This window comes from Lagopus muta, chromosome 5 (genome assembly GCF_023343835.1).
Source record: "Lagopus muta isolate bLagMut1 chromosome 5, bLagMut1 primary, whole genome shotgun sequence".
NCBI classification, from domain to species: domain Eukaryota; kingdom Metazoa; phylum Chordata; class Aves; order Galliformes; family Phasianidae; genus Lagopus; species Lagopus muta.
The window spans coordinates 59425801-59443914 of NC_064437.1; the positions used below are offsets into that span (position 1 = coordinate 59425801).

Sequence of the window (18114 nt, forward strand, 5' to 3'; positions counted from 1 at the left end):
TAAGTATCTCCATTTTCAGTTACTTCAACAAAATTACCAATGGGCAGCGTAACAAAGTGAAAGTTTTCGCAGGAAATCGCAGACTAAAAATGATCATTTAGGTTGTGAAACGTTTCTTTTCATCGAAAGTAAAGGGCTTTTAAAGGCAGCTGCGTTTTGCAGCGCTACCCTCACCAGACGTTTCACAGACCGCAATCTGTCTCTCTTTCAGGACGATAATCTTACACAGCTTTGTTGTTCGGAGACTTTTAGAACTAAACAATACCTGCTCATAACCAGTCGGAGAAGGAGGAGCAGGCAGGCAGCCCACGGTTTTAGGCAAAGGAACAACACAACGCCCCGAGGGCAAATGCAGGACGCACAAAGCTCCACATCACGGCCAGCCCGCCGCCCGCCTCAGGAGCCCGGCTCGCCGCCGCCCCTCAGGGCTTTCCCGCCTCGGGGTAACGGCCGCGAGGGCGGCCCCGCCAGTCTCGCGAGAGCAGCGGCCCCGCGATGGAGGCTGATAGAGACGAGCGGCTGCGGCGGGAGGCGGCGGAGTACTACCGAGGCCACCGAGTGCCGCAGCGAATGGAGGAGGCGCTCAACACCCTCTTCCCGCTGCGCCCCGCGGACCTCTACGGGGATTTGGTACCGCGGAGCGGGGCGCGGCGGGGCGGGGCTGAGCGACGCTGCCTGCGGAGGGCGGGGCGGAGCGGAGGGCTGGGCGGTGTGTGTGGAAACGTGACAGTGTTTGCCGTCTGCGGGTGCGCCGCCATCGCCTGTGGGAAATGGAGCTGGCGCTGTTCCGGCTTTGCTGGATGTTCGGCCCCTGTTGCTTCCTGGTTCCTCGTGAGCCATAAGCTCTGTCGAAAGGATGAAACTGCCAAGAAAGTCTGTAACAAGCCTCACGTGGCAACGTGATCTTTTATTTAAAGCGACGCTGGTGTTCATGAAATACAAATGAGCCCCAGCTATACTCGCACAGCCCGTGATGTCAGTGCCAAGCCCACTGCAGACCTTGCTGGATAAATAATTCAGAGCGCTCTGCTCGCAGCTCCGTCTGAAACCCCCAGCGCTGACCTCAGAGCTGCGTCACTTCTGCGGTAACGCAGCACTTCGGGCAGCTCTGCCTGCGTTTCTGAGGGTTGTTCTTTTCTGGAATCTTTCCTCTCTCCTGACACATTCCACACTAAGAGATGCACTTTTTTTCAAGATCTTACCCACAGATAAAATAATTACGGTATATCGACTTGCTGCATGGTGAGAACTTTCCCGTGTGAAGCAGATTTCACAAGTAGCAGGCAAATAACACAGCTGTTTTTGTTATATAGCGTAAATCCAGTTAAACCTTGGATAAACACGTTTTCTAGGAGGCTATGGATGTATTTAGTGATACCCATCACTTTGCAAAATAAAACACGTTATCTAACCTGGATGTGGTTTTGGACTTCCCAGGCTGAGATTTGAGTTGGATCTGTTCCCTGGAATGATTCATAAGCAGATACTGCAGACATAAACAGGAATATGTTTGATATTGGGGTGAATAAATGGATTTGCTCAATGGTGGATATAATTTGCTACACAAAATAAAAACCTGTTTGCGTAGAAACTGCCTTCTAATGAGTTCTTTCCCTTTCATTTAAGGCTAACTACTTCTCTAAATTTTCAAAAGCTCCAGTCGTATGCAAACTAGCTGGAAGAAAAGTTCTTGATGGAGTTGGTCAACCAACATTAGAAGTGGAAATATATTGCACAGTGAAAAACCGTGAGAAGGTGTGAGCTGCTCCTTCCTGATTTATTTAATAAGTCACTGTCAGGGAAATGTACTATTCTACTCATATCCTAGTGAGCATTTTATTTTGCAGCTTTAGTGAATGGATTGAATCCCCGTAACTCACCAGTTCAGTAAATAGTGACGTTAAAAAAAAAAACAGTTGTACAGTATCCACAAAGAGTTGGTGAAGGAACTTCTTTTCTTTGAGCCAATATGCTGATGTGGGTGATAGTTCAAATACCCGCTGTTAAACTTTGGCTCTTTTCATTCTTGATCCCTAAAGAGGAGACAACGTAAAGAAATTTAGTATAGTTTCAAAGATGTTCACAGTATGCAAAGTTAATACCATTAATGAAGGAAACTCTGTGATATTTGTAAATGATGTCTTTCTTAAGTGAGTTTTGTTCATCCTTCTGTGGTACAGAAAGGTAGGCTTAAATAAGACAACATATACGTGGTCCTGAGCCATGGCATTAAACATAAATGCCAATGAATTGTGGTACAACAGGCTAACAGCAACTGCAGTAAAAGATGCCGTGACCAGAGTGTGATCTTTAGAATTAATCTGTTCTGATAAAAAAATGCATATGTAAAGCAGATCTGTCAAAAGTTTTTTTCTTAAGTAGTTACAGTTTAGATTGAGAAACTTGAACAAGGTCTGTGATTACCGAGGTGTAAGAGATCAGGTAGGAGGTGCTGGATCAAAAAAAGATCAGCAAAGTGGAGCGAACAGATTTACAGATGGGTACTTGTAGCACTGATAAGGACATCTACCTCTTAATCTTTAAGAAGACATTTCCAAGTGAGAATTAGTGTTTTCAGTTTTGCTGTATTATTTTGCAGAGGATTTGTTCTGCTATAATTTCTTCTCATTATCAAATACCTGAGAATGCTTTATCTGAAACAACCGAAGCTGATGAGAAAGAGAGAAATGATTCTGTTACCACTGCTGTGGAATGGGTGAATGAATCTCTAAGCACAATGATAAGAGACTGGAAGCCTACTGACCAATGTGAAATTGATAAGATGCTTGGGTAAGCCTTGCATAGAATTTCTACTTTTTTAAGCTGCTGCAGAACAAATCATTCATTTGAAATACTATTAATTCATACTTTAAGTGAAAAGCATATACAATAGTTAATGATTTTTAAAATATTTTTGGATATTATGTACATTATATTATATGCTTGGCATGAGAAGGCCATTCAGATATATTGCAGTGTATGATTTCCTGCTGATTCATAACTTTGATATAAAAATTATGCCATTTCTAATAGGAACTTATGCAAATTAGATTTAGACTACTAAGGTGAATCTAGATATGATTTCACTGCATTGTTTACATTACTGTATGTAGCTTAGATACTCAGTCTGTCTGAATTGAGTGGCTGTGACCACGTATGTATGCAGTTTCCATTTCATGCAGGCAGTTGAACTCAGCCACTCCGGGATTGCAAGCAGCTGCCTGACGTGCACAGCTGACCTGCTGAATTAGCAACTTAGAACAAGTTGCTACATGTCATAAAGTCATGAAGGGTTTACCACTGTACTTGGTATGGGTCATACCAAGTGAATGGGAATCTTGTACACTAAGATTATCTTCAAGATGTATACAAAGAGCTCACTTTCAAACCAGTGCAGCCTGAAAATCACGTGCTGAGGACTGTTATTCTTGCTTGTGGTTCTTTTTGTTTATTCAGTCTTGCAGATAACTGTCAAAAACAGGAATTTACTGACTTGTCCAGCTTCACACAATCAGGGCAGAATCTCACACAGACGCTCTTAATCCATCTCCAGCATGTTCTTCAGCCAATATAGCGTGCCTCCTTTGACATGCATGACAATGTTTTGAGCCACCAATCTTTGTTCCTTTTCTCAGTGAATACTTTTCAAAAAAGGAAGAAGAAAAAAAAGGAATTGAAGAGGAGGAAGAAGATGACGACACTGTTTCCGTAACTTCTTGTGCTCCATCAGCAGTGGCACAATCTGGGCAAAAAAAGGAAGCAAAAACAGGTTTTTGTTGATTTCCTTGTAATATTTCCTGCTATACCAAAATTGACAAAGATGCTAAAACACTTCCTGCAGTAATCTCAGAGGTGCTAAAGACTAATGTCACGTGTTTAGAGAGTTAGGTTAGTCTGTCCCAAATCTTATTCTTTCTGCCCTTCTTCCTTCTGATCACAGCAGTTTCTACTTCAGAAATAGAGAGGAAAATACACAGTTTTGTCATCATTCGCTTGCATTTATTGAACAGAGTTTCTGCCTTTGTTTTATGGTTGGCTTAGACAGGAGGTTATTACTCTTCAGAATGAGGAATAAGAATGGAGGAGGATGCAAATGAAGAATAAAAGTGAAAATGATAAGGAAAGAAAAGAATCATAGAACTGAAAAGGAAAATGGAAATAGTTTGAATATAGAAGTTGAAAAGAATTAACAGGGGAAGGAGGAAGGGAAAATTGTGGCTAACACTGACAAAAGGAGGAAATAAAAGTGAGAAGTAAAAGAGAAAAGAGGAAGGGGATGAGATGGGAAAGACAGGCAGGACAGGGTGAAAAAGAAGGAAGGAGATAATGGAACTGAATAAAAAATGGTGCAAGAGTAGAGAAACAGAATTACTATATAGGGGGAAAAAAGAAAAAGAAAAAAGGCTCAATATGTTACCTCTATATGTACATTATCCTCAGAAAAAAAAAAGAAAAAAAAGATCTCCTGTTTTCATTTACTGGAAGTCATACCATTTTGGCAAATTATCAGTTGCTTATCAGTTTAGTTTGAACTGTCATAAACTACTTGTAAAACCTCCCAGCTCATGTGTTCAACACGTGCACAATAAGTCCACCTTTAACCTGAAATGGAACATCTGCAGCTGTCTGTTTACCAGAGTGTCTCAGTACTGGGTTACTGATGTTCTGTGTGTGTAGCTCTTTACCCTCAATGTAAAAGTTGTATATAGAATGCAGATGATGTTTAATCTAATCAGCACATCCACATAAGGTCGTGCTGGGCATCTTTTGTTGCCTACCATAGTTGTATGCTGCAGTATTTAAATATTTTATTAAAAACTAAAAACAGAGAAGGAAAATTTGTATATCATTCTTATTAGGGACCAAAGCAGCTGCTTTGGTTGATTCACAAAAAAGTACCCACTGCATATGATTTCAGTTTCACATAGGTGCTTGCTGTACATCTTAGCAGGGAAGGTAATAATAGTGGGAACTGCTGGGCTTCAAGCATTTTGACAAAAGTTATTCTACTGTGTCTGAAAGGGAAATAAGTTCCTTTGAAAATTTAACAAGATTTTAACAAGTCTGTGTGTGTGGAATATTTAAAAGACATGTTCTTTTGTTGGAAAATCCAACTCTAATAGGCCTGCAATTTTTTTCATGCTCATTATTAGAAGGAATCAAGTACGTGTACTCCCAATCAGCTTAGAATGTAATATTCCAAGTCGTTTATGCAAAAGCTGAGCACATAAGGAGAGCAATAAATACCAACACCAAAAGCCTAAAAAATGATTTGACAATACGCCATGTAAACATACATAGATTTCAATGGCTGAGAGCTCTGGATTTGAAACACATTTGAAATCAGAGTGAGGACAGGTACTTTACTTGTTTGTAAGGTCATTTCATATACAGCAAATGACAACATTAAATTAAAAAGCTGTCGTTTTTTGTTTGTTTGGTTGGTTTTGTTTTTGTAATATTGAGTGCACTGCTGAAATGTGAATACTGTATTTGCTTGCATAACCCTGGTACATAAGCACATGTTTTAAGGCAGTAAAATATTTAGCTACTATTCTCTGTCTCTCAGGGAAGAAGTCAAGTATACAGACAACAATCCCACCTGCAGAACCCAGTGAATCAGTGCTGTGTGGCAGCTTAGCCATTGGGGGAACATCGCTTGCTGTAGCTAAGGCTGGTGCCTCCATTAATGGCATCCCATTGTACTTACACACTGCACTGCTGAAACGCAGTCAGGTATGTGTGACTTCTGTCCTTTTGTTTATTCTCATTGCTACAGTTGTGAAGTTGGGGATCTCTGGCAGTGAATAGTCCTCATAAAATACTTCCTTAAGTAGCAGGCTTTGAACTGGCCCTGTGCCATACTTAAAACGTACAGTTAATGATTCTCTTTCTAACACTTCTTTCACTTGCTGCTCTGAATTACAGGATTCACCTAAAGAAATGACTTTGCCACTTCCAATGGTTACTCTGTTGAGCTGTGAAAAATTTTCACCTTCAAAACTCAAATTAGTGAAAGAAGTTATGCTCATACCACCAGTTCAGTTATCGCTCAAACAGGTATTGTTTTGTTGGGCTTTTTACTAATATATTCTATTTTTTTAATTAATATATCCATTACATTTCATATATGTGTGAGCAAGTACATAGATCTTTTCAGTAGAAACCTTAGGAAGCACATCTTTCATTTTCTGTTTACTTGTAAGGCCCACGTTTGAACATTTTTTAAATTCTGTGTGTGTTAGGATACCAGAAAAAAAATCAGTGCATTGAAGGAGATACAGAAATCTGTTACAAAACACTTGAGTCTTTTCAAAAATGTGACTTTACATTCCTAGGTTAGAAATAGTACTGGTTATTTGTAGCACATACAAAACAAAAACACCAACAAATTCATAGCAGAGCATACAATCTTTGAGAATAAATTGCTTTAAAAATGAAGTTGTGAAGATAGAAGGGAATACAAAGCAGAATAAAATCTATTCAAGGGGCAGGAAGGATGGATGAGGCAGACTGGGTCAGCACCCTCTTTTTGTTTAGCCATATGGTGCATTAAAGAATGTATCTGCACAAGATGCCTACATTAGGGCTGTGATTTCTATTTTGTATGCTGGTGACCTGAACAAATAGTTGAGTTCGATTCTTTCTTCTTCCTTTTCCTTTTTCAGCACTGTCACACAGAGCTCACAATAAGGTTACCAATTCTGTACTTCCCAAAGACTGAATTCCTCCCAGTGCTCAAGGGAGAGCAGCGGGCTGTTTGCTGCAGCGCAGTAAGCACAGCAGTTCCTCCTGTGCTGATACGTTGTCAGCTGTGACTGACTTCTGCCCCCTTCAGTTTTTCAGCTTTCTTTTACAAGCACAGATAAAGGAAACTTGAAATGTGATTTACAAAGTTGGCATTAAACTTTTCCTAACTCAGCCGAAAACAGCTTTGTGTTAAAAGCAGAGGATTTTACTGCAGTGTTCCTCCATTCCCTAGTTTCAGAAACAAGGACAGCATTTCTTTCCTTGCTGTCTGGAGACGTCAGTTTGGTTAGTTTTCAGTTAAGTAGTTTTGGAGAAATGCACAGCTGTGGACACTCCCACTCCTTGGATATTAGGCAGACCAAGATGTTGCTTACTTGTTTCGTCTGGAACGGGTTGGGTTTTTGTCTTTTTTGTGGAAGAGACCACTTTTTTGCCATCTCATTAAATGGCATAATCAAATATTTCTGATCATTCCACCTCTACTGACTGTTTAGTTCTGGACACTCAAAGGAGGGAGACTGTGCTTAGGATGTCTGTAATATGTATTTTTTAAAGACTTTGTATTGAGGTCTGTGTTTAGAAGTGCTCTGATTCAAGCAGTTAGAATGAAGTAATTTATCTTTCTTTTGAAGAATGATGATGTTTAATTTCAGGGCATAGAAAGAGCTCTGGACATTCAAAAAGAGATGATGAGACTGCTGGAGCCTGCAGGGAAAGCGGTACAATAACAATGTTATTAATGTGATGTACTTCATTTGGCCTTTCTATTACTATTGTCTGCTTAACCTTAAACATAGAATATTTCGCATGTTATCGTTCATGTTTAGTCTCACTGCACAGAACAGCTGTGTCTCCCTGACAGATGAATAAAACATTGGGCATTTAATGATCTAACATTAATGAAGATAGAGTAAAACATTGTTTTATGTATGGAAAGACTTTTCTATTTCAGTACATATACCAGGAAAAGTCTGCTAGGGAAGAATAAAATCATGTGTTGTTCAAAGTAGTATTATTGCAGTAGTTTATCAAGCTCAGTATTTGCTCAGTATTTGCTTTTTGCAAAGTCAGGTTGTTAGGTTTCTTCTAATACAGGGTCTGGATTCTCACCTCTTAGAACCTCTGCATTGCTGATAGTCACAGTGAGAGTGTTTTGAAAAACAGGTGATGTTTGGGGTGGTGCCAACATAGAAATAAATATGTGAAATGAATTACCACCACAAAATGAGTTAATTGCTTATCGTTTCCTTGTCTTGAATATTATTTCCTAAATTAAATGTATGCAATCTCTTCAGACCAAAATTTGGTCAATGCATTTTTATTTTTTTTAATCTGAGGTCTCTCTGTCATTTTTGGACCTTTGTATGGCATTGTTTCATTGTTTCTGTCTTCCTTCAATTCCAACAGCCCAGTCCTCACCTAGCAGACAGTAAGAAAGGCAGAGCACGTCATAAAGAGAAGCAAGCTCCGGTAAGAAAGGAGATTAAAGTCTTCAGCAAGATACTAAAAACTGAAGGGAGCCAGAATGTTCTTAAGAAATGAAACATAAATCTGCATTACCAATTTGGAAAGGTCAATGCAAGACTTTTTAATACTCCCAAACCCCTATTTCAAATAATAATTTGGATTCTTCTCACTATACCTTCCCTTCCTGTGGAACAGTAACAGAAAGGGGGAATAATTCCAGAACCTGGGCATTTTTTCTGATATAGAAAATCTATCAAGTCATCCAGCAGAGAATTTTGTAGGCCTGTTGCACTTGCAGTGTACAAGCACCTCTGTTCTTGTAAGCCCAGAACTGCTGCCTGTGAGACTTGTGTATCGTGCTGCTTCCTCAACACTGGAAACGGAATTTCCCTCTCAGTCATGCTGCATTGAATTCCCAGTTGCTGCTTGAGGTTATAGATAATGGCAGATGAGAAAAAGCAGCTAAAGGGCAGCACTCACAATAGTAGCAGGGATTATTTGATGTGACTCAAATGATCTTTTGTAGTTCTGTTGTTTCTTTATTTCCACTTCAAAATCCATAGTTTATAGAGGAGTTTTCAAAATAGTGGGATGGAGATGCCATGCTGGCTTTATTTCCCATGGTGAGATGATTAAAATATTACCAGATAAGAACTCCTGCTTTTGTGGAGTGTACGAAACACAGGATGAGAAAAAGTTTTCATACTTTGTAAAACCTCATTCACAGAGCTGTCCTTAAAAATGCTAACGTTGTTTTGGAGAACAGATTTATGCATTGATTATTGAAGGCAGGCTGTAATGACAGTGAATATGTATGTAAGTTTTATATATTTGTAAATAAATTGATTATTTTTGTTTTGCTTTCAGCCACCAGCCTTAAAAAGAGTATCACATTTAGGCTGCCTAATAACAGGATGTGATAATCTAGAGCAACCTCTCCTCCTAATGCAGACAGCTTGCAACAATATAGGTCTGGAGCTGGGAAAAGATTTGTATTTAGCAATTAATTGTGCTGCTCATGAATTAATGGACTACGTAAGTTTCTTCTGCTGCTTATTAAAATAGCTACTTGTTAACACTTCACTACTGCAATGCAGACTCGCCCAGAATCTTTTGACTTTGTTTTCCACAAGCAAAGAAGTATCTCTGCCTTTATAAATTCTGTTTGAATCAGTGCTACAAATTCAGCAGATGTGCTATTGGATTGTAAGCAAAAGGGGCAAGCCATGCAGACATCCTTTTTGTTGCCCAGTGCAGAGCTGGCTTGTATTCCTCCTCTGCATGCTGACACACCTCGTGTGGAATAAGGCTCAGTGGAGCAAGGCAGCCTCTCCTTACGCCCTGCATCCTGCTACAAAAATCTCTGCTGCTTTCACAGTTTAACTTTTATCATATCAAACAAATGGATCATTATAAGCCTCCCTGTGTCAGTCGCATTTATTCCTCTTCTCTGCTTGTTTATTTAGCAACATTTTTCAGATGAGTCTGTGTTAAAGGTAGCAAACTTTCCGTTCAGCAAACCAGCTTCCTGTCACAGAACATCTGAGGTGATTTTGAATTGCAGTAGTAGGCAGCAAATACTGTTTTGTTCTGTTCACCACGCAGAGTAAATTAAGTAATTATCTCAAATTAATCGTCTAACTATCTTGTCTTTGAGGATGAAGAGCAAGAAATTATTTATGCAAATATACTTCTGTAATCCCTTTGCACCACTTGATGCTTATTTCTCCCTTTTATTACGCTCCATCTCTTCTTGACCTTTTAGTATACTTTTACTACATTACTGCGTACCCGGTACATTTATCTCTGTATACAGCATTCACATGCAGTGATTATATTTCAAGTTCTCTATTTGGTGCAGTTTATTCATCTCCAGCTGAAGTCTTAAAGTTGTAAGCCCTTGTTCTGAGATCAGTCAGCTTTTTCTCTGAGCAGAAAAAGAAACTGGCTGCTCTCTGTGATTTAGCACTGTGTGACATTTAGGCTGTCTGGGTACACTGTACTCACAAGATTAGCACAGGATCCTCTCTGTTGCTTTCCTGACACTTTCCAATGAGCAGCATCTTAAAGAATTATGAGTAATTTAACTGCTGCAGTCAATAAAGCAGTGTTTTCTTTCTGGCACAATTTGATAGTGTACTCATAATCCCTTAATAATCCTTCTACTCGTGTGTTATGGTTTATGATTGCCATAAAGACGGGACTGGTTTGAAATGAGCTTTTATTTGGTGGTGCTGGGTTGGCTGTTCTGTGTGGGGGGGGGTTGTTTGTTTGTTTGTTTTGGTTCTGTGTGCTGGGTTTTTTCCTTGGGGAGGGGTGGTGTTACTTTGTGTTTGTTTGACTGGATTTTTTCCCTATGTTTTTGTTTTTCATTGATAATTTTTTTTCCTCTTTTTAGTTGTTTATTGGAAATGGGAAAGCACCAAGGAAAGGCTGTATTTTATTTTTGAGTACTGAAGGTGTTCTCCTTTTCTCATAGCAACATTTCCCTTATGCAAATAAGGACCAAGAATTCACTTTCTTTTTTTTTTGGAAGTGAAAAGAGATTTTCTCATGCAAGATTTAATAAAAATATCAAATATTGATAACTTTATGACAAAGTTGTGTAAAACTGACAGCGTTGCCTAGGAAATGCTGAAAGAGATCCACCTTGTTTTGGGCATGGTGTATTTGGCACGAGCTGACTGTTACTTCAGGCAGAGATTTCCATAATAATGTTCACACAGACGTAGAATAAAGTAAGCAGAGTGAATGTGTGCTTCCTGAATTCAGTGCCCCAGTGGAGATATCAGGGTCCTGCGTGCTTACATTAGGACTGGGTCTAATTGAAGAGCTGCCATTCCTTTATACTTTATCCTGTACTTTCTAGGTGAAAGGAAAATATGAAATACTTACTGGAACATTCAGAAGCCCTGATGAAATGGTCGACACGTACGTGGAACTGGTTAATAAATTTCCTTCTATTATTGCCTTAGTAGATCCCTTAAGGAAAGAGGTAAGAGTTTGTGTGAAACCACTGAACTTTTCATGCTTTTACAAAACGTACCAAAAATGAAGCTTCTATTTTCAGAGAGGTACAGAAACGCCAGTATAAAAAAAAGCATGCATTAATTCATTTGCATATATTTAATTGACTATAATTCAAGATACTTTTTATGTTTGAGCTAATTCCTGATAGAAAATAGAAAAAATGACACAAACAGAACATGGGCAGCACAACTACTACGAGAAAATGCTAATTCTTCCCAATTCTTCTTGCTCAAGCACTGTCATATTACATATTACATTTTCCTTCTTATGAAAACAAGTAATACAAACTGTACTATAAAATCAAATTACAAAATTCACGTGGTAGATAAATGATATTAAGTGGAAGAAACAAAAAAATCCTACATAGCTGTACAGCTGTACATTCCTTAGAACCATTCAGAAAACTCACATAGCTGCTCTTCCTTATGACTGAGATGTATACCCAAAGCCAGAACAGATCTGTAGCTGGCAGCATTGCTCAGCAGAATTTGTAAAGTGCATTTTATCTCTGTGATCAGCGTTAGGGGAGATAATTGAGTGTGGGCAACAGATTAAAAGAATCAAGTAGAACACAAATGTTTTAGCAAGCTACAGATAGGTGAAAGAGATGGCATAACCTCAGAGATTAGCATTTGTACATATAATTCAGTTTCCACTTATTACCAAAAGATATAAATTTAATTGTAGTAAAGATTCTAAAGTTGCACAACTTAACAAAAACTTTTCTTCCTTTGGAAGTTTGACTTCACTTTAAAATAAATGTATCTTTCCATGAAAAGAAAAAAAACGTTGAGCATGAATGAAGGGGGCACTAAAGTACTTTTGTGAATCTGCCAAGTGCCTGAATTGATAATTCTGTAATAGATGAACTGCAAAATTGAGTTCCTAGCTGAAACTCTAACAGCTTGTTTTTCAGATATTGGTTTATATTGTTACCTCACTCCCCTGCCCTGTTTCAAACTGATCCCCATATTCCAAAACACTCGGCTATTCCCTGCTCCTGCTGGGGCTGCAGACCTTGCAAATTCTTCTGAGGAGAACAGGAAAATGTGAGGAAGGATTGCTACAGACAGTGCTGTGAAGGAAGATGCCTGTCCTCCTCCCCCCGCAGCACATCCATGAAGCAAACCCAGGCCATGGCTTTGCCACAGATAATGAAGTCCTTGAGGATTACTGTGGTACCAATTCAGCAACCCACTGCCAGGTAGAAGAACACCTCAGTGGTTAAGTTCAAACATTTGGCCACGTGTCAAACCTCCATTTTCAGTTACCTGTGGCCTTGACAGCTTTACAGGAACAGAGTCCTGTGCGTATTGCAAGTATGCAGCTACACATTTCAGTCTGATCCACAGACCAAGAATTATTGGTTTCAGAATTATTAACTTGAAATTATACATGATTTTAATGTGAGAACTTTGCATTCTGTGGACACAAAGAAAACAAACATATTTTTAATTTTTTTTTTCCAAATTATTTATATACTCCTCTCCTCTGTTTGTCTTTAAATCTCAGTACCAGGTGGACAGTGCATTCAAATTAACAAACAGAAAGCCTAAAACATTGGAGCTTTGATGGAAAGACAGCGTTGTATTCCACAGTTCCCTATGGGTCAGTCTTGTAGCTCTGATCATCCTCTCCTGATATACTTCACTGAATCTATGGCTGTCTCATCCCTTTATATTCAAACAGATATAATGACACTTAAAATATGAACACAAGAATGAGTGCTCTAAATAAAACAATAGAAAATTGTTTTGTCATCCATTTAAATTAAATGCACCACAGGAAAGGAAATTAAAATAGCAAAGCCCTACAGTTAGTTTAATTTGTAGTATTTCAAACTGTCCTGCTGTGCAACTATCTTTGATTAATTCCAGGTACCAATTTTTGTTTTCTAGCAAAATCTTAAAAGCCAAGCAAAATTGTTATATTTTCATAGAGAGAGATTCAAAATATAAAATGTATCTTTATATAGAGAGTAGGATGAAATCCAAACAAAACTTTTCCAGTTTTAAATTGTGCCTCCTGAGTTAGAGTTTTCATTCAGTTTGGTGTTCTAAACTTCAGGTATTTGCTTGCTTGTTTATGCAGGACAGACAGCAATGGAATAACTTGTGTCGTGCTCTTGGTTCCAAATGTTACCTGATTGCTGAAGATGCTGCCACAAATACTTCCAAGCTTAAAACAGACCAGAACATAAACATACCGATGTGCAGTGGTGTTGTCCTAAAATATGTTAATCAAACCAAGGTATCAGACCTCGTCGAACTGACTGCACGTCTGGATGGTGAGTAGAGAGGGAAAAAGGCTTGCCTGCAAGCCCTGCAAGTCAATAAATCATGTTGCAACAGTTATAATTATTACATCTTTTGATTTAATCAGCACCATTTCTATTTTAGTTTGCTTTTATCAGAAGAAACTGAGGCATGTTCTGTGCACAAATCTCTCGTTCAGGAGCCTGGAACGGGGCGCAGGCTGAGCGAGTGCACTGTGTGTGCTTGGAATGCGGATGTCCCTGGGCACTGCAGATAAGAGTCCTGCAGTTCATTGTCAGAATTAAAATGAAACAAATGATACAGCTGAGGAATTTGAATTTTGCTTCATGTTAATAATCAAGAAATGCAAACTAGTCCAAAACGTTTAAAAGGGTGCTTTGCACATTGCTGAGCCTTTATGCTACAAGTACCAGAAACTTGTGCTTTTTCTTACATAACATTTCTTCACACCATTTTTTTGTTCTGTTCGTCTTTATCCCCAAGAAATAGATGGACAAATTTTATATAATTTCCTTCTCCTTATTCCCTCAAAAATTCCCGAATCGCTACATCCAAGTGAGTAAATAGCAACTTAAACATTTCATTCAGTCACGAGGGTAAACTCCTTTTCATAGTGAAGAAAAATCATTACTGTAGGAAAAAGCATGTTTAAAGAAATAGAACAGCCTCCTGGTGTGTACCATACATTACCGGACACAGCAGCTAGAGGTAGGTAGGATGGGATGTTAGATACTCCCTTATTTGTGCTGAAAATAAAAGAAAATGTACCATTAATGCCATAATTGTGGCAAACCGGAATCGTTTACGTTTTCACGAAATGAGTTTCATTTCATTTTAGCCCAGTGGAAAAAACAAAAAAAAGAATGCAAAATGTAAACAATTTCTGTCAAATTTATGAAATATTTACTAATGAAGGTTGTTCACTGCTGTTACATGTAGGTCAAAGACGTGTTACCATATTAGGAAGCCCAGATGGAGAATCTTCTGATGATAGCCTTGTGGATCTGGTAAGTACTGAAAGCTATTCATTGCAGAATTGCCAAAACACTGCTTTTAACATGAATTATTTTTTAGGAGAAAGCCTGTTCCTGTGTGAGAAAGAAACATTTTACAAAACGGTCTTTTTCTAGGGTTGTTTTTTTCCCCCACAGAAAGTTAATCGTTGAGTGTAAAGAGAAGATGCAGGAAATTTGCCAAAGCAGGGAGTAAATTCACGAGGGCATATGATCTATTTGGTTGCATTCGTTTATAAGAGAGTTACTTAAAACATTTCTGAATGGTAATAATATTATCTATAAAGTTGTTAAACAGTGATGTATTTAGGCTTCTTGTGTTAAAGCTACCTTTGCAAATAAAATTCCTCTTTGTACGCCAGTGAAAATTATTGTTTGCATCCAGCAAATCTCTCATCGAGAGATGTTATTTCTACTTAAAGGAGGTTTATTATCTGTAAAAAGATAAGAAAATTGTTAAGTTGGGAGCAGGGTACCGTGTATAATTACTACGAATGACTTCACTCCCCAAAGCAAATAGGTTTAAAATACGCACTTTCTCGTTTCAAGGCTGTTGGACTGGGTGCCAGGTTTGTCAAGCTGGGAGGTCTTTCCCGCGGAGAAAGGGTGACCAAATACAACCGCCTTCTTGCTATAGAGGAAGAACTGGCCAAGAATAGAACACTACGTATGAGCTTCTTTCTTACTTTGTTTTCAGCTTGCAATGAATACGGGAACAAAGATTGGAGGGAGAATGATTGAAACCGCACCGCAGGAGGGAAGCGAAATCAAAAGACTATAAATAAGCGCTGACAAAAAAAATCCTAGGATAGCACTTGCCACAATGTACATTGTTGTCCTAATGGATTATCTGTTTACTGAATGTTAAAATAGACCCCTTCTTGAGGAGTAGCCTACATTAAGCCTTTTTCCAGAATTAATTGGTAGGAGTCTTGAAGCCCACAGTGCAAAAGGAACAAAGCAAAAACCAAGCATATAACACTCCAAAAAGCTGCCAGAGTAGAATTTTAGGCCAAATACCCCACATTTCCCCTAAGACCCTAAATAGATATTGCTAGCAAAACTTCATTTCACCATCCTTTTGTGTGTTATATGTACAGCAACATGTGTTTGGAAGGCTACGATTGCATGGGTAAGTACTAAATAAATCCAAGAAGAATCCAAGTTGAGGATGCACATTCAGCCTTAGCCACTTGTATGCATCTGCCTGCATTTCTTAATCTACACCTTCTGTTTACACCATTTTATACAGTTAAATAATTAACTGTTCATTAGAGCCATTTCTTACCTGCTCAGGTATTAATCAAGACAGGATAAAGGCATACAGTCATGGGGGTGGGAGGGCAGAGAAAAGGGGTGGCAGAAAGGAAGGACAGAGTTTATACAAATTCATTATAGCTAAGTGAAGGAAAACGAAAGAGAACTAAGTCATCTGATCTTGTTTCTATTGTTATTATTGTTTTCTTTATGTTCTATACGTGGAATAGCAATGTTTGACAGGTTTGACAAGTAATTTTTAAAGAAATTACTGAAAATATTTCAAGTTTGGGACATCTTTCACTTGCTCACATATAGTCATCATAAAAGAAAAAAAACAAACATACACAGATTTGTTTTGATTTGTTCCACAGAAGGTGTTTTCAAAACCAACTCATAATAATTACGAAGAACGATGACCTTTCACTGCCTTAGCAATATTAATATATTCCCTATTCAAATGGATATAGTCTGAACAAAAGAGCTTGAGTTTGACATGTTTAAAACTGTATCTCATGAAATGAAATAGCAACAATTCCTGAAGCTGTTAATTGTTTGGCAGAAATGAAATCCAGTAATTAAATCAACAGCAGGGAAATACTGAAATAGCATGTCTGAGCTGCATACCAAACTCTTCATTTGGCTGGGCTGCAAGCTACAAAATGCACTGGAGGGCTGAGCACAGAGGCCTCTGTAAATGGTTCATGGGTGGAAGGTGACATTGACCCATCAGGAGTCCCCCCAGGACTGACTGAACTGGGCGCACAGCTGGGCCCAGCAGCACTGCAGCTACAGGGAGCCAGGCTCTGCCTGCTGCCTTCCCGTTGCTGTCAGGCTCTGGGATTGCACAGAGCTCTCCATCTGCTGCAGCCCCAATGCTGATGCTGCATTTCAGCCCCCAGGTACACCTGACAGGCAGACGAGAGCTGCTCAGAAGATGAAATCAGGGATTGGCCAGCTCTTTGCTAGGAACTCAGAGATGTGACCTAGTCAGTGAACGGGCAGGCTTTGTATGCATGGCCAAAAAAAAGAATAATCTGTAGTGAGTGTGATGTGATTGGAGAAAAATAGCAGTAAGGAGAGAGGTTAAGTGTCAGAAGCAACATCTGAACCCGGGCTCATCTGAAGTTGTTAGACTGGGGTTGAGGAGGAAGGAGGCACAGGCCGACAGTGGGAACTTTTGCAAGAACATCAGTGCAGGGGAAGATGGATGCTCAAAGAAAGGGCAGCAAGAGCGAGGGTAGTAAGCAACAGGGAGGTGGTATTTGAAGAAGGAAAAGCAATAAATATCCCAGCTCAGGCTGCTGTGAATCATAGAAGGGTTTGAGGTGAAAGGGACCCGACAGCTCATCCAGTTCCAGCCCTGCTGTGGGCCCTGACACTCCATCTTCCTGCTCCACGTCCTGACCCTGTAACTGAAGTGCAGGAGCTCTGCTCCTTTGCTTCTTAAGACCAAACCCTTAGTGACATTTAAAAACTGATGTAAGCACTATCGGGAAGTTTGAAAAGAAAATTTAAGTGCATCAGAGAACATTTCAAGGAACCAGATTTCAGCAAAGATAACAACAGGCTTCTTCATTCTCTTCTACTGCAGGGTATGATGCAAATTTTGAATTTGCTGATTTTGATGAAGAATCACAGCCAGAAAAACAACAGCCTGAAGTCCTTCCTCCCCCACAGCAGGATTCAGTGCCTTCACAGCTCTCTGTGCCAGCCCTGCAGGGTCACAAGGTGCCTGCTCAGCTCCTGGAGAGCAGCACACTGACCTAAGTTGCCCAAAATAACTGTCAGGTAAATTTCTAAAAACTATTTTGGTAAGGAGCCCATACACTGACTGTTCTTTAATCCATTTATTTTCCAGCACCTCAGCTAAAATTTTTTAAAAGCATTCAAATATTCATTTCTGTTTCCCCAGGAGACCCTTGCTTTCAGCTGAAACCAAGTTAACTGAACACTGACTGCAGTTTGGAAACACCGCAGAATTCTATGCTGTATTTACAAATGGACAAAACAAGTACCTCTGTGTTAACTTCAAAACTAAATGTTTGTTTTGAGACATCTCTCCACACAAAGAGCAAACTATTGACAAACAGTAAAAAAAAAAAGGAACATTTTACAAAAAACAAAGGCCTTGACTGTTATGCTGCTCCATCCCCCCCACACAACCCTCAATGCTGCTCTTAGATCTGGCCTACAAGGGAAATGTTGCTCCAGTTCTAGCCAGCTATCAATACAAGTGCATCAGTGCAAACTCCAAATGTAGGGCACAAAGCTGCAATTTGCATCACTAGGAAGCTCACTTCAGTCTGAAGCAAGGAATA

General features: G+C 39.3%; 1 protein-coding gene across 3 annotated transcripts; it reads left to right on the top strand.

Annotated features, from left to right (window-relative positions):
- Positions 1–416: 416 nt before the first annotated feature.
- ENO4 (enolase 4) lies at positions 417–18018 on the top strand. Of its 3 annotated transcripts, XM_048945067.1 has the most exons (15): positions 417–630; positions 1627–1755; positions 2600–2790; positions 3636–3769; positions 5570–5736; positions 5929–6060; positions 7404–7469; positions 8158–8220; positions 9085–9252; positions 11087–11212; positions 13339–13534; positions 14463–14530; positions 15086–15203; positions 17388–17584; positions 17709–18018. In XM_048945067.1, exons 1-14 carry the CDS (start codon positions 496–498, stop codon positions 17561–17563), a joined length of 1869 nt encoding a protein of 622 aa, XP_048801024.1. In that variant the 5' UTR covers positions 417–495; the 3' UTR covers positions 17564–17584; positions 17709–18018. The 3 variants fall into 3 exon arrangements, with proteins under 3 accessions (XP_048801024.1, XP_048801025.1, XP_048801026.1); XM_048945068.1 differs by lacking the exon at positions 15086–15203; XM_048945069.1 differs by lacking the exon at positions 9085–9252.
- The last annotated feature ends 96 nt before the right edge of the window (positions 18019–18114 follow it).